Source organism: Adiantum capillus-veneris, chromosome 30 (genome assembly GCF_014529385.1).
Source record: "Adiantum capillus-veneris isolate H3 chromosome 30, ASM1452938v2, whole genome shotgun sequence".
In the NCBI taxonomy this organism is placed as follows: domain Eukaryota; kingdom Viridiplantae; phylum Streptophyta; class Polypodiopsida; order Polypodiales; family Pteridaceae; genus Adiantum; species Adiantum capillus-veneris.
Window position 1 is genome coordinate 65718146 of NC_140960.1, and position 16239 is coordinate 65734384.

Here is a 16239-nt window from a genome sequence, read left to right on the forward strand (position 1 = left end):
ATTCAAATATCACATAACCCCTTTCATTGCCTCCCAATGTTTCTTGCCTGGATTTGACATATATTTGCTAGCAACTCCCACTGCAAAAGAAATATCAGGATGTGTAGCAATCATAGCATACATCAAACTTCCAACTGCAGATGAATACGTCACTTTTCCATTTCAACCTTTTCCTATTCAGACTTAGGGAAATCTTTTTTAGAAAGTTTCACATATGGAGGCAATGAAGTACTCAATGCCTTCCCCTTCTCCATATTGAAACGCTTGAGCACTTTAGCAATGTACTCAGATTGAGACAAATAGACCAATTTCTTGCATCTGTCTCGCTTAATGCGCATGCCTTGATTATGCTTACCAGCAATGTGAGAAATATGAAAATGAAAATGAAAAAGGAAATTTTCCCACCTCATTTGTTTGTCAGAGAGCTTGGTCTACGTCATGAAGTACTTAAGACTTTGGTGATCCGTTTGCAGAATGAAAGGACTCCCCATTAAATAGTGCTTCAATGAGTCTAAGGCATGTAGAACTGCAAGGAGTTCCTTTTCATATATGCCTAGAACTTGCTCAAGAGTGTCGAGCGTTCGACTTTCAACACCTATGGCGTGCCCTTCTTGGAGCAGAACAGCTCCAAGGCAATCACCACAAGCATCACATTGGACCTCAAATGGCTTTGAGAGATCCGACAGTGTACGCACAGGTTGAGAGATAAGCTCTTCTTTAAGCTTTTTGAAAACATTGTTCTCCTTGGCAGACCATGTATACGTAATGTTTTTCTTTGTTAGGTCATGTAATGGTCCTGCTATTAGTGATAACTTTTCTATGAATTGTCTATAGTATGCACACATACCTATAAAGCTTCTTAGCTCATGAAGATTCCTTGGTTTAGGCCATCCTTTTACTACCTCTAACTTTGATGGATCCATTTGGATGCCATCTTGATAGATAATGTGACCTAAATACTGAATCTCTTGTAAGAAATTCACTTTTCACATCATGATTTGTTTACCTCTCTTGAGTGTGTCCCTCTGTTAACCCTCACGGACACCCTATCACCTTCAACGGACACCTTATTGTTTATTTGATTGAGTCATGGACCAGGCTTGTCAGTCCAATAGGTGTGTAGGTGATCACCAATGAGAGACACACCACTTATCTTATTTTACAGTATTTTTGCAATCGGCCAATGTGGGCACCCATGTGTGAATGGGTCAAACTCTTATAAAAGGTCTATTTTGAACTAAAATCCTCACTCTTTGAGGTGCAAGCTAAAAAGTGCTCTTGCTCTACCTCTGTCTTCTCCTCCTTCGTGTGCTCACGTGTGTATGTGTGTGTGTGTGTGTGTGTATGTGTATGTGTGTCTATTTTGAACTAAAATCCTCACTCTTTGAGGTGCAAGCTAAAAAGTGCTCTTGCTCTACCTCTGTCTTCTCCTCCTTCGTGTGCTCACGTGTGTATGTGTGTGTGTGTATGTGTGTGTGTGTGTGTGTGTGTGTGTGTGTGTGTGTGTGTGTGTGTGTGTGTGTGTGTGTGTGTGCTTGAAAGAGAGAGATAGAGGATTGCGACGGAATTAGCGAGACGGCAAGGCAGTTGAGCGCAGTGGCGACGGCTCCTTCTTCTTCGCGGCATAGGATCCTTCACGACGGAAGCATTGAACAGTGAGTGACACACCATTTCCCCTTTGAGCTTGCTAGGACTGTCTAGTTGTGTGCTTGCGGCCATTTGTGGCTTGCAGACGGTGTTTTGGCAAGTTCCCAGCCTCCGACACGTGCAACAAAGCGCACATTTTTGGCGCCGTTTTCGGGGACTGTCTTGCACTAGGCCTGAGGAGCACTCAGTGCTACCTCAGGAAGCCATTCATTTCTGCTATTTTTGGTGTTTTGTTGAGTCGTGTTAGATCTGTTAAGTGGCTGCAATGTGCAGGTTTAGCAGGATTTGTTAGCTTTGTTAAGTGTTGTAATGTACATGTTTTGATAGATTTGCTAAGTTCTATAATGTGCAGGTATTAGCCGGTCTGCTAGTTAGTGTGTTGTATAATGTGCAATAGACAGTGAGTAGATTCAGTAGTCTGTGTGAGTGAGCAGTTTGCTGTGTTAGGAAGTGTAGACAGTGTGCAGTAGTTAGTGTGGACAATGTGTAATGTACTCTGTTAGGCAATGTGTGAGCAGAGATAATTACTAATTAGTGTTAATTAGCTCTATTGTATCTAAGCAAGTTAGACAGAGCTGCCAGAGGTAGTTGTGTGATTGTGTGAGCTTGGTACCCACGCACAACATTATCCACAAAAAAGTTGTTTTTTTAGTTTTTTTCTTCTTTTTTTAAAACAAAAATTAAAGATTTAAAAAACAACTCATAAATTTGAGACCAAAAAAAATCTTATTGTTAAAGGAAGGATCATGATGGTTCCTCGAGCCCGGGCCCAGACCTCAGTCCTCAGTTTTATGATATAGTATACACACTACTATATATATATAAAAACTAGGACCTCAAGTGAAGGAAGAACATGTGGGACAAGTTCCTCAAGTCCTCCACCATCCCCTTCACACTCACCCTTTGGACTTACTAATTCTAGCCCTCTTCCGGACTAGGAAAAGATAATTTTTAGGATTTCGAGGTCTTTACGTAACCAAATCGGGGGCTGTAAAGCAAGGCACGTCCCTCTAGCCAAGACACTCGTTTTGAGCTATCACACACCATGTTCCGTGGCTTGGTTAGAAAAAAGGACCAAAAATAACAAAAAAATTGGATTATAAACACCTAAAAAACTAGGTGCATGGCCTTCACAGGTACTCACCAACGCTTCTAGAGTGTTGAGGTCACATGCACCTACGTTATGGTTGTGTGCTAGAGGACAACCACATAGAGAGTGTCTCTGTTTATGTCGGCACTCATTATTCCTCCACCTTAGGCTCTAGACCCTCAGCGAGAACCCAAGGTAGTACCACTCAGGACCCACATATTGCGTCTAGTGACTCTTCCTCTGACTACGACATCATGGAAGGTTACCCGATACCTAATCGTGATAGTTCAAGCCAAGACATGCATACCATGGACCCACGGTCTGGGCTGAGCATGCTTAGCCGCTTGAAGGAGACTTTTAGTATTGATTCTATGCTCGACTCCTTTAGCTCCTTGCAACTATGTATATTCAGTGGCGAATAGCTTTGGAAATTCCTTGAACATGAGCCACTTGATCCGAACATGGAGCTAACAATGTGAATGAAGGGGGTGGGGAAGTAAATTCACCATTCATGACCAACGTAGACCCCATGCTCCTGGAGAGTGTGCATGTGAATACTCCATTCACTGCACTCCCTGACTCTTCAAAGCTATTCCCCTCCGAGGTTATATTACCTGATGGTAGAAGCCTTGCGGAAGTGCAAGAGATTTAGCGATATATCATTGCGGCTTGGGAAAAGGAAATTGAGAGCCTACACAAGGCAAAGCAATAAAGAGAGTTAAAAGCGAATGTCCCTATGTCAACATCCATGCTAGGTGAACAATCGGGTGCTTCTGACTTAGCAACCACTAAGGGTCAACCCATAGGGAGCCACATTACATCTAGTTCAAAGGACACCCCTAGGCTTACACAAAAATTTAGTGGAGACGGGGATGTGAGAAAGAATATCAAAGTGTTTGAGCGATTCCCTATGAGAACGCAATGACCTGCATAAGAGTAATGCTTTAAGCCTGATCTTAAGTGGAAAAGTTGGGGATTGGTATAGAACCTTAAGGATGGAAGAGAAAAAGATTTACCCTACTCTTAGGAGACTGTTCTTGAAAGAGTTCATACGAGAGGGAGGACTTTGGGGTGTTGCATCTCAGCTCCAGAAAACCCAATGAGAGGAAGAGGAGTCTGTGAGAGACTTTATTACTCGCTTGAAGCATTTGCATTCTTGTTGTAATCCAAATGAGCGCTTCAATAATAACCAATTTCTCGATACATTCATTAGAGAACTACGACATGAGGATATCTACAATGGCCTAGTCATTAGAGGAATCACCACTTGGGAAGCAGTCACCACCAATACAATCCAATTGGAGGACAATTTAATGATTCAAGGAGAAAGAGTGTCTGTTGAGCATAAATCTACTAGCTCGCAAGCATCAGGGCATCAACCAATGATCCTAAAGCCTATTGCTAAAGAGCTGGAAAGATATCTGAGATGACTTTAGCAGATCTCACCAAGGCCATCAAGAGAGTCTTAGAGACAATTGTGCTCCACAAAACAATCATATGTATCCAAGAAGGGAGCAACAATGGTGCTGAGTTTGCTATTGTCCTCATAGTACGAGTGAATGCCCTATGTCAGAGTAAAATTTAATGGGAATTTCAATGCATGTGAAAGATATGGTCATCAAGCCAAGGATTGCATAGTATTTAAATGCGCGATGGCCAATAGACCAACCTTAGCATGGATGAACACACCTCGAGTGCCTGTATTGATGCCAGTCCCACCTCTTGAACAACCATCACAACACATGGTCCCTAGGGCCCAAAATGTTGTTCAAACAACACCCTTACCACCTCCAATGCTAGGACCACAAAACCCACATCCAAGAATCACTTTTGTTAATCAAGTGGGTTGTGAGTCATCTATTGTTGGTTTGGAAGGTTGTGAGGAAGATATAGACCCTAATATTGCCTATGGGATTGATGCACTTGAAGAAAGTCCACAATACTACATGGAGGACTATTGGGGAAAAGTCAAACATGTCTATAAAGTAGATGCTCTTGCAATAAGAGGCCAAAATATCAATTTTACTGCCAAGAGACCACCTCTTCAATGTTATGAGTGTGGAGGTCCATATCGTGTAGCCGAATGTCCTATTAGATTGCAAAAAAATGCCACACTAATGCAAGCCAATCAAGCGAGCACATCTACAATGTCGATACTCATGTGTAATCGATGTGGCATAGATCATTTGATTTTTCAATGTCCAAATAATCCAAATGCACCAAAGATAACACCATTGAATTTAATTGAGGTTATTGAGGAGCCAACACAAAGTACACCTGTGGTACCAATAAATGTACTCACACGATCGATGCTCCAAAACCAAAATTATATTCTTGAAGAAAGAGACACAGCATCAATTGCCCAATCTCAGAAGAAGAAGAAAACATGAAGAAAGAGACCACAAAAAGAAGTGAAGTCAGACCCCAATTCGAAGACCAACATAGGGACTGTTGACGAACCCGTATATATGAACAACACTGAAGAGGATTTTGATTCAGATGAGACCAGGTAAAAGACATGTCATGGCGGATCACCTGTCTCGCAGACCCAATGGTGAAGCCCCTACACGTATCAATGATGAATTGTCTGATACTTCCCTGTTCCTAGTCGAGACCATGCCTGAATGGAGTGAGAAGATTGTGAACTTTTTAGTTAATGGTTTTTGTTAACCCTCACGAACACCCTATCACCTTTGACGGACGCATATTATTTATTTTATTGAGTCATGGACCGGGCTTGTCGGTCCAATAGGTGTGTAGGTGATCGCCGATGAGAGGTGCACCACTTATCTTATTTTTACAGTAGTTTTGCAATGATCAGCCACTGTGGGCACCCATGTGTGAATAGGTCAAACTCTTATAAAAGGTCCATTTGACCTAAAAAATCCTCATTCTTTGAGGTGTAAGCTAAGAAGTGCTCTTGCTTGATCTCTGTCTCCTTCTCCTTCGTGTGCTCACGTGTGTATGTGTGTGTGTGTGTATGCTTGAGAGAGAGAGAGAGAGAGAGAGAGAAAGAGATCGAGCATTGTGGCGGCATCGGCAGCGGCAAGGCGGTTGAGTGCGACATTGACGGCGACTCCTTCTTCTTCGCAGCACAGGATCCTTCACGACGAAAACATTGAGCGGTGAGTGACACACCATTGTTTCTTTGAGCTTGCTAGGATTGTCTAGTTGTGTGCTTGCAGCCTTTCAAGGCTCGCACATAGTGCATAGGCAAGTTCACAGCCTTCGACACGTGCAGCAAAGCGCACATTTTTGGCGCCGTTGCTGAGGACTGCCTTGCATTAAGCTTGAGGAGCACTCAGTGCTACCTCTGGAATCCTTTCTTCCATCTGTTTCATGCTTTTGTCTGAGTTTGTGTGAGAACTATTAAGTGACTGTAATGCGCAGTTTTAGCAGGTTTTTGTAAGTTCTATAAGGGCTGCATTGTACTTGTTTTTGTTGGATTTGTTAGACCTGTAATGTGCAGGGTTAATAGATTTGTTAGTTAGTGTTTAGACCAGTAATGTGTAGTATACAAGGAGTAGTAGAGTAGACAGTGAGAAGGTTGAATGTCTATGAGGGTGCAGTTCTGTGTTAGACAGTGTGTTAGCAGAGGTAATTAGTGTTAATTACTTGTGTTAGTTGTGCATTAGTTGCAAGGAGGTTAGACAGAGTTAGACAGAGCTGTTGTGTGCGTGTGTGAGTTCGGTGCCCATGTGCAGCATTATCCACTGAAAAAAAAATTATTAAAAAATAAATAAAAATTTAAAAAAAACGCTCGAAATATCTCGGAAGCAAAAAACAAAAAACTGAAAAAGAAATTAAAAAAACCTTATCTTAAAAGGAAGGGTCGGGATCATTCCCCGAAACCCGAAATCCAAAACCGAGATCGAGATCGAGCCCACGCCTAGGCCTCAATCCTCAGTCTTATGATATACTATACATACTACTTTATATAGGACCTCGAGTGAAGGGAGGGCATGTGAGACAAGTTCCACAAGTCCTCCACCATTCCCTTCACACTCACCCTTTGGACTTACTAATTTTAGCCCTCTTCCCACCTAGGAAAAGACTAGTTTTAGGATTCCGAGGGCTGTACGTCACCGAATTGGGGTTTGTAAAGCACGGCATGTCTCCCTAGCCAAGACGCTCGTTTTGAGCTATCACACGCCATATTCCGTGGCTGGAGTGCGAAACGATAAAAAAAAGTTTAAATATACGAGGAAAGGACCATATAGACTATGCGAAAGCACCCCACAAGGTACCATTCGTGTGGAAACTCTTGATGGAGTTGAAACCATTGGATTCCTCAATGTGAGAAAATTTAAAAGATATTATAATACTTTAAGCCAAGAGGAACTATGTGCCATCCATTAAAAAAAGGCAGCAAGGCCCAGATCTCAATCTTCATTCTTATGATATACTATACACACTACTTTATATATAAAGACTAAGACCTCAAGTGAACGGAGGGCATGTGAGACAAGTTCCTCAAGTCCTCCACCATTCCCTTCACACTCACCCTTTGGACTTATTAATTCTAGCCCTCTCCCCACCTAAGAAAAGACTAGTTTTAGAATTCCAAGGGCTATACGTAACCGAAGTGGGAGTTGTAAAGCACGAAATGTCCCCCTGGCCAAGATGCTCGTTTTGAGCTATCACACGCCATATTCCATGGCTGGAGTGCGAAACAAGAAGAAAAAGTTTAAATATGCGAGGAAAGGACCATATAGAGTATATATGCGAAATCACCCCACAAGGTACCATTCGAGTGAAAACTCTTGATGGAGTTGAAACCATTGGATTCCTCAATGTGAGAAAATTTAAAAGATATAATGATCCTTTAAGCCAAGAGGAGTTATGTGCCATCCATCAAAAAAAGGCAACCAAGGCACAAGCAAAATTGAAAAGGATACAAGCTTAAGATGAGGCTAAGGAGCGGCAACAACGTATAAGACGCCAACGAGAGGCCAACCTTGGAGTTATACATGCATTTCACATTGAAACAGAGGATGATTGGTTGGACTCTAATACACCTCTACAATAACCTATTGAGCTAAATAACGCCTATGGGAAATTGCTATATAACGCCTTATTGGACATGAATGCTAAATATAATCTGCTATTATATGGGGTGTGGTGTCAGTTAGAAAATCCATCTCTATCTGAGAGTACTATCCAAGTCAAGGGTGTCAACAAGAAAAAAACTATAATTTTTGGAATGTGGCACACTTCTGTCAGTTATGACAACGGGATTATAGCTCAAGACTTTTTGGTCATGTCTGTTGGAACTATGGAAGGTAATATAAAACTAGGACGCAGGTGGATGATAGCAACCAAATGCACTATTGATTGGGAGACTGGGAGTGTCACAACACAGAAACCAACTCTTAGCCTTGCCACTCAAGCATCAGTCCCTGAGATATCACCTCTTGAGAAAATACAACCCAAAACAGTGCATGTCCAAGAGGTTGAAACATCTGTAACTATAGCGCAACCCTCAGGAACTTCAACTTCTATTGTTGAAACAAAACATGAGACACACAAGACTCGGTGTGATATAACAAAGAAAACATACAAATGGTCCCTAAAGCTTCTATAGCGATCATTTTTAATGCTAAAAGCCAAGAGCCTTGTAAGAGACGCCCCACTCGCTCCAAGAAATGTAAGAAAACATTGCATTGGATTCCTAAACAACTATTGAAAGCCCAAAGCTACTATGAAGAGATGAAATCTGGGTGCCAAAACGTAAATTGTGTTCTTACCTATCACCTATAGACCCATGTGAGTCAAATATTGTAACGATAAAGCCGATTGAAGATCGTGGGAAGGGAAAGATCACAGAACACTACACGCCTCATCCAGAGCTAGTTTGGGTACCTAAGCAAGAAGGACTTGTTTTGCTCATCTCAATTTTAGAAAAAACAAATGAAGCTTCTTGCTCTTCATGTACTTCATATACGGAAATACAAGCGTCGACACAACCTCCACCTACCATTGTAAATATCCATACAAACAAAAAAGAATTTGCACCTCCCATTGTAAGTTCACCACCTACAACAACATTGCAAATAAAATCATGGAGAGTACCTTCGCACCCTTGCAGCTAGATGAAACACCTAGGGCAATCGAAAACTATTGGTCAAAGTCTTCACCCATAACAACTTGGAACAATTGGTTTCATAAGGTGATGACATCATTTCAAAAGGTATGATCTACCCAAGGAAGGGAGGAGTGTTTGTTGACATCCATCATTCACCCTCTTAACCTTCCTCTCTGACCCCTCAATCTTTCAATCTTAGAGAATGTATATATATAGCCCTATACTCAAGAAAACAAAAAATTAAAAAAGTAAAAGAGCAAGAGCCACCCAAAAAAAAGTTGGAAACCTACAAGTTCTAGTACATGACCCAAAATAATAAAAACACATTATGCACAAGGACATGACCTTTTGACATGACCCTTATAATATTTTCACACTAACCATCATCTATGTGTGTGTACAGATATGGCTAGTATGCTAGAGTCATTCACTCCTACCTTGGGTGAGAGGTACCCTCTTTACTTTTCACAAGTGTTTCACATAGTCTAATTGATGCTTGCCTATTAATGGGATTTGGTAGATATGCTAGCATGTGAAAAGAATTTTGAGGAATTAGAATGGCTGATACGTCTCTTGACCACAATTGATCCATACTTAGTAGAGGACGTCTCTCCGATTGCACAAGCTTACCCTCTTGACCAAGATGACTATAGACGTCTAGTGACGTTCTTAGTGAACATTTGTACCTCTAATGATGAGGAAGAGTTACATGATTACACGGATGGCACGTATGGTCTCACGGATGATGAATTTGTTTTTCTCAAGATGATGACGAGGATAGGGGTTTAGACCTAGGGATACTTGCCCATCTATTCAATATCCGCTCCCTTGACTCTCTAGGAGGGTGCAAATAATTAGATTAGGATTCTTGATGTGTTTTGATTGTGCTCAATAAAGGTTGGTGACTCTTCCTACTGATGTGCCTCTTAGATGTATTCCTTGTGTTTTTAATGTGTTCAGGAACGCACTCCAGTAATTGCGATTTTGAACTTCATGGAATCCTTGTCTCGTTCACTCTTCGAATTGAGCGCGATCATCAACACGAACAAGTGTTTATTGACCATTAGCATTGCCTCTTGTTTTTTTAGCATCCATGTTTGTCTGCTTTAAATGTGATTGGTAGCATAATATTCAACACCTTTGCTTAGTATTAAACATTAGATTCAATATAATTTTATGTCATAATCCCTTGTCTAGGTTTAAGAATCAAGAAATCTGACTAAGCTAGTTGGACCAAGATAGGCATTAGAGATGTTCTCTTAATACCATGGGAAATGCCTTCCTAATTGTCAAAGGTTACTTTAGGTTCTTGATCCAATTTAGGCAGCATTGTGTGCAATGTACTAGTGCTTTCTAGTGGGCTTAATCCCTACTGACCTTTAGTGTAATTATTATAAAGGGAGTTTACTATTGTGATGAGCTTGGGGAGGGTAACAATGCAATATGACCCCCCAAAGCTACACAATTACAAGGCAATGAAAAACAAACATACAAAAAACAAAATTGCCAACAATGTAAAATCTTAATTTGGTACTTTACTTGCATGTATTGCCTATGGTACTAAAGCCGTAGAGTTTCCCAATGTGGGTGCTTTTCCTTGAAAATCAAAAAGCCCAAGGCATACAAAATAAGCACACATCAAAAATTAGATCCGTGTGAAAAACTTTGGGGGGTCAAACAAAGAGAATAATTTAGGCGATGATTTCATAAGCAATTCTTTTTATCGTAGCTTAACTACAAGGTCTTATAGGTATAGCCTCTAGTCAGGCTTCGGACATGAAACACTTTGCTCTCGCGATTAAACAACTTAATTGACTAGAGAGAATTGAAAAGCTTGCCCATGGTATTAATAGTTGACCTCTAGTGTCTCTCGATCGTTAACTTAGCGACCCTAGACTTGTTTATTTTTTGACCTTTACAACTACTTATGTGTTTGATTATATTACAATTTAATGTTTACTATTGACAAATTGTTTAATATTCTGTTACCAATCAACATGTGTGTCTATTCACTGCATATGCTTTTTTATTATATATAAAAATACAATTATTTTGTCATTTTTGGTTGATTTTGCGGGGTTTGACGAAAGCTAAAGACATTCAACCTCAAATGCTCTTCCACCTTGACGAACGAGCTTCATCTCAATAGCTTCCGAGGACGGAATCTACATCAGGAAGGGGGACATGTTAACCCTCACGGGCACCCTATCACCTTCGACGGACACCTTATTATTTATTTGATTGAGTCATGGATCGGGCTTGTCGGTCCAATAGGTGTGTAGGTGATCGCCGATGAGAGGCGCACCACTTATCTTATTTTACAGTATTTGTGCAAGGACTGGTCATTGTAGGCGCCCATGTGTGAATGGGTCAAACTCTTATAAAAGTTCTATTTTGACCTAAAATCCTCATTCTTTGAAGTGCAAGCTAAGAAGTTCTCTTGCTCTACCTCTGTCTTCTCCTCCTTCGTGTGCTCACGTGTATATGTGTGTGTGTATGCTTGAGAGAGAGAGAGAGAGAGAGAGAGAGAGAGCATTGTGGCAGCATCGGTAGCGGCTCCTTCTTCTTCGCGGCACAGGATCCTTCATGACGGAAGCATTGAGCAGTGAGTGACACACAATTTTCCCTTTGAGATTGCTAGGACTATCTAGTTGTGTGCTTGCTGCCATTCGTGGCTCGCACATGTAGCAAACTAGCAAATTCAAATGTCCAAAACGCGCATGCCAAAGTTTTTTAATTTGAAATAGCCGTAGAATCCACAATTGCATTTACAAAATTCTGCCCACACTTGTTGTACAAAGTGAGCTTATACGGCCACGACATAAAATGCTAGATACAACAATTTCATCATCAAAACTGAGATCATGTACAATACTTCTGTCATCCACAAATTTGACTACAAGACCAAGTCTAGCAAGTGCAGATACAGACAAAAGATTCTTCTTGATCCCAGGTACATACAATGCATCAACAAGTGTGAAGGAACTACCATTTGCAGCAATAAGCATAATCTTTCCAACTCCTTGAACCGGATAAGAGGCATTGTTGGCACAAGTGATTGAATTCCCATGAGGGTGTGCACTGTTGCTTCTTTGCCGCCTCTTGAAGCACCTATCAAACATGTTTGTGAAGGCTATATTTTGAGTAAGATGCAACGTTCGAAGTTTTCCAAGGATGGTTCAATTAGGGCCACATGCATGTTGCAGCTTGTGCATAGTGATATTTGTGGGCCCATGCAAACTCCGTCCTTGGGCAATTACCTTTACTTTGTGAATTTCATTGATGATTACTCCAGGCATGCATAGGTGTATCCGATTAAGGTGAAGTCTGAAGTTTTTCTATGCTTCAAGCATTTTTGGCTATGTCTAAAAATGTTTCAAATGTACTATGGGCACCCTCCATTCTGATCGAGGGGAGGTTTGTTGGTTATAGTGCTGAAAGCAAAGGTTACAGGTTGTATCATCTTCAAACAAAGTGTATCTTGGTCTCACGAGATGTTGTGTTTGTGGAAGATTCTATTCAGTCCTTGCTGTCATGTACTAGAGACAGTAATGTAAGCTCACACTACATTTATGACTCTTTTTTGCCTCTTTTCAGTGGTGGAAGTTCGAATGTAAATTCCAATGAGGCAAATGTACATCCTATGGGGGTTTCTGAAAATGTTACAGACGAGCCTATTATTGATGTAGAAGTACATGATGTACTTGATGAGGAAAGGGTTGAGAATGAGTAGGCTAGAGGTATGCCTAAATGGTTGGTGCATACTTTGCGTGAGAGTAAATTGGATGCACCTTTGCCTAGTCGTACTTGTTTAGGTGCTCATCTAGTTTATGTGATGTTGAGGAACCTCTGTCTTTTGATGAAGTAGAGAATTCAAAAAATCAGATGGCTGCCATGCAATCAGTATATGATGCACTTAGAAAATGACACATGGACTTTATGTGATTTGCCTCATGGAAAAAAAGCCATTGGTACGAAGTGGATTTACAAGTTGAAACGCAAGCCGGATGGTGAGATTGATCGCTATAAGGTTCGACTTGTTGCAAAGGGTTATGCACAACAAAAAGGCATAGATTATGAATAGACTTTTTCTCCCACTTGTCGTATGACTACTGTCCATTTGCTATGTGCATTGGCAGCTCATTTTGGTTGGGATGTACATTAGTCAGATATTGTTATTGCATTCTTGAATGGTGACATATTTGAGGAAGTTTATGTAACGCAGCCTCACGGTTTTGTCATTATAGGGCAGGAAGATAAAGTGTACAAATGTAAGAAAGCTTTGTATGGGTTGAAGCAATCTCCTCGTGCTTGAAATGAGAAGGCTGGCACTCATTTGGTCAAACGAGGTTTTCGTAACACTCCAACAAAAAGCACATTGTATGTAAAGTGCGAGGGTGATATACTTCTCATTGTGGTTCTCTATGTGGATGATTTGCTGATCAATGGACCAAATGAGAGACATATTGCTGAATTTAAGATTGATTTGAATGCTACTTTCAAGATGAAAGATTTGAGATGTTGCATCATTACTTGGGTATACATCTTAAGCATTGTGATGGTGGTATTGCCTTTTGTCCGACAAGCTACATGCATTGCTATTTAAGTTTGGACTTGAGGATTGCAAACCTATTGCCACTCCCATGGAAAGAGGTTTGAAATTGAGTCTTCATGATGCTGGCGATCTTGTCGATGTCACTATTTACCAAACTGTTGTAGGTTTCCTTATTTATGTATGCAACACGAGGCGGGATATTCAGTTTGCAGTCTCACAGGTCAGCAGATTCATGCATAGCCCAGGGTTTAAGCATGACAGGCTGTCAAGAGGATTTCAGCTATGGTTGAGTGTGTATGGCTCAGACGCGTTATGGCTGATTTGGGTGTTGGATAGGACACTGCCAACACTATACATTGACAATCAGAGCACATTGGCAGTTGCGAGGAACCGAGTTTTTCATGCTAGCGCAAAGCACATTGAAGTGCATTACCACTATGTCAGGGAGAGGCTCTCATCAAGAGAGATAAGCTTGGCTTATGTGCCAACACAGGATAACCTTGCAGATTTTTTCACAAAGGCATTGTCTCGTGACAAGTCTGAAGCTTTCCGCAAAGCTTTGGGCTTACTCCCCTTTGTGGATTGATCATGTCCTCATGGAATGGCACTTACCTATACTCTATGTGCCAGCTCTCGTTCACCGCATCACTCCCAAGGGGGATTTGTTACAATATACATGTGGTAGTGATATGTGTGAACACACTTAGGACCGTCTGGGCATTTTTTCCCTCACTAGGAGGCTTCCCCCCCCATGCATTGTATATACGCCCATCACTCTAGGGCTAACTCATCTTTCCATTGCACACTAAGTAATACACTCTCTGTTGTGTGCCTTGAGCTTCCTTCGTCTTCTCCAAGCTGTGTGTGCAACCCTAATTCCAACAGACGCTAAATTCAAACCTCAACGTTGCTTCGGAGTGGCACCATTCTTCTGGTTGTTAGAATCCACCTTCATATAGAGCAACTATGGTTTAATTGTTTGACGCTTCAGATATAAACTTTATTCATTATTGCCTGGTTTTATTGAGAGAGAGAGAGAGAGAGAGAGAGAGAGAGAGAGAGAGAGAGAGAGATGCAAGGTTAAGAAGAGCTTGCCCATCGACGGTAGAGTGTCTCTAATTTCATTAGAAGACCTAGGAGGGGTTCATGAAGCTCACAATACAGCTTGTTCCAGGGAAAGGAAGAACGCCCTATAATTTAGACATAATGGATGAGAATCTATGTAAGAACTTGGCGCACACACACACACACACACACACACACAGATAGAGAGAGAGAGAGAGAGAGAGAGAGAGAGAGAGAGAGAGAGCAAAGCAGAGCAGAGACCAACCACAAAAGGCATCATAGGACGACGTGATGGAAATTGATATTTGACAATCAACATAGAAAACGGAATCTCTACCACTTGCACTACCCTGCTTTATAAAATGAGGAGCTTGTGAATGCTCGATTTGAAAACAAATTTTTGGGTTCCAAACAGAGGAATACTAGGGTGGGTGTCCGAGTGACACAAACCTAATGTAAGGATTAATAAAAGTGTAATCATGGATATGCTCTTTCATTTTTCCTTGCTCAAGGTGACAAAAGAAATCTTCTTTTGAGAGACAATGAAGGCGTCATCCCAACAAAGATATGCCAAGATAGCCTTCTTTTGCCTCTCTTTGCTAGTAACTTTCACGTGTCTTCTAGTGGTGCTTGAGTCCCTAACCATAATGCACTACCATTGGACTCACTAGAAGCATTATTTAGAATATAGAGAGTTGATCAACAAAATACTACATAGTATGGACATGCTTGTAGAACTGAGTGAGATTTCTACAACAAAAATTTCTTTGGTTGTGCTAACATGTTGATTTGTGCATTCCTTTTTACTAAAACTTCATTTTAGACGGCTTCTATATGGGTGTGCTTAGGATGAGTTCTCTAAGAAACCGACAAGGTTTGAGCTTTACTTGGATCAGTTAGCTCGATTTTTTATTTTCTCGAAAAATCTCGCTCTCTCTTTCGATTGGAATTGCTCCTTGAAAGGTCCTTGATCCCATCTGATTTTGATTTCCCAATACGTGTTTGTGGGCGGTGTGCATGTGAGTGAGCTTTATGCGTCTGCGCGTCCAGAGACTTAAAGGTCTGCCTTCGCGGCGCGCGCGTGTAAATGTGTGTAGGTGGAGATTCGAGGAGAAGGAGAAGGAGAAGACGAAGAAAGAGAAACAATCAAGTCACCCGAATTTCAACTGAGAGATCTATTAGAGAAGCAACTGCGGATGAAGATAGATGCAAGTGATCGAGATGTTTTCGATCTCACTGGTCCGAAGCATCTCTGCAACAAACGGTAAGCAATTATGTCTACACTCATTTAGCATTGTATATGGCTGCATCAATGCACCCGACTGTAGTGTGATCATGCTCTCATTGCCTGTTAAGTTGATGCATTCAATCCCTGCAACAGACTGCCACTATTACATGTTGTGCATGAGTGCATCCAACTGTCGTGTAATGGTGTCATTCTATTCTCATTGCTAGTCCAGTCGACACATACAACGGTGTCGCAAATCCCTTTGATCCTCTATATGCGCTTAATAGGCCTATGCAGCCAATGCTTTTTTAGGGGTTCTGGATTCATGCCTCTATCTGTGCATTTGCCTTTTCTGTTTTATTGTAGCCAGCAGACTTATTGCAAGCCCGCATGCATGGGCATGCTCATGGGCATGTGCGCGTGCACACGTACACACACACACACACACACACACACACACACACACACATGCACACAATCACAGATACGCTCACATAAGATTTTGTCACATGTCGCACTTCTTATCTTCGGATTGTACCACCACACACATGCACAGGCCTGCTCGCACA

The 16239-nt window shown here is 41.4% G+C and overlaps 1 protein-coding gene across 1 annotated transcript in view; it reads left to right on the top strand.

The window, feature by feature from the left end:
• Positions 1-15448: 15448 nt before the first annotated feature.
• Positions 15449-16239, top strand: part of LOC147418105 (GDSL esterase/lipase At4g10955-like) — a 36212-nt gene continuing 35421 nt past the window's right edge. Inside the window, exon 1 of the mRNA XM_086507519.1 lies at positions 15449-15706. Coding sequence (XP_086363645.1) covers positions 15639-15706 — 68 coding nt within the window. The 5' untranslated portion in view covers positions 15449-15638. The remainder of the gene's footprint in view (positions 15707-16239) is intronic.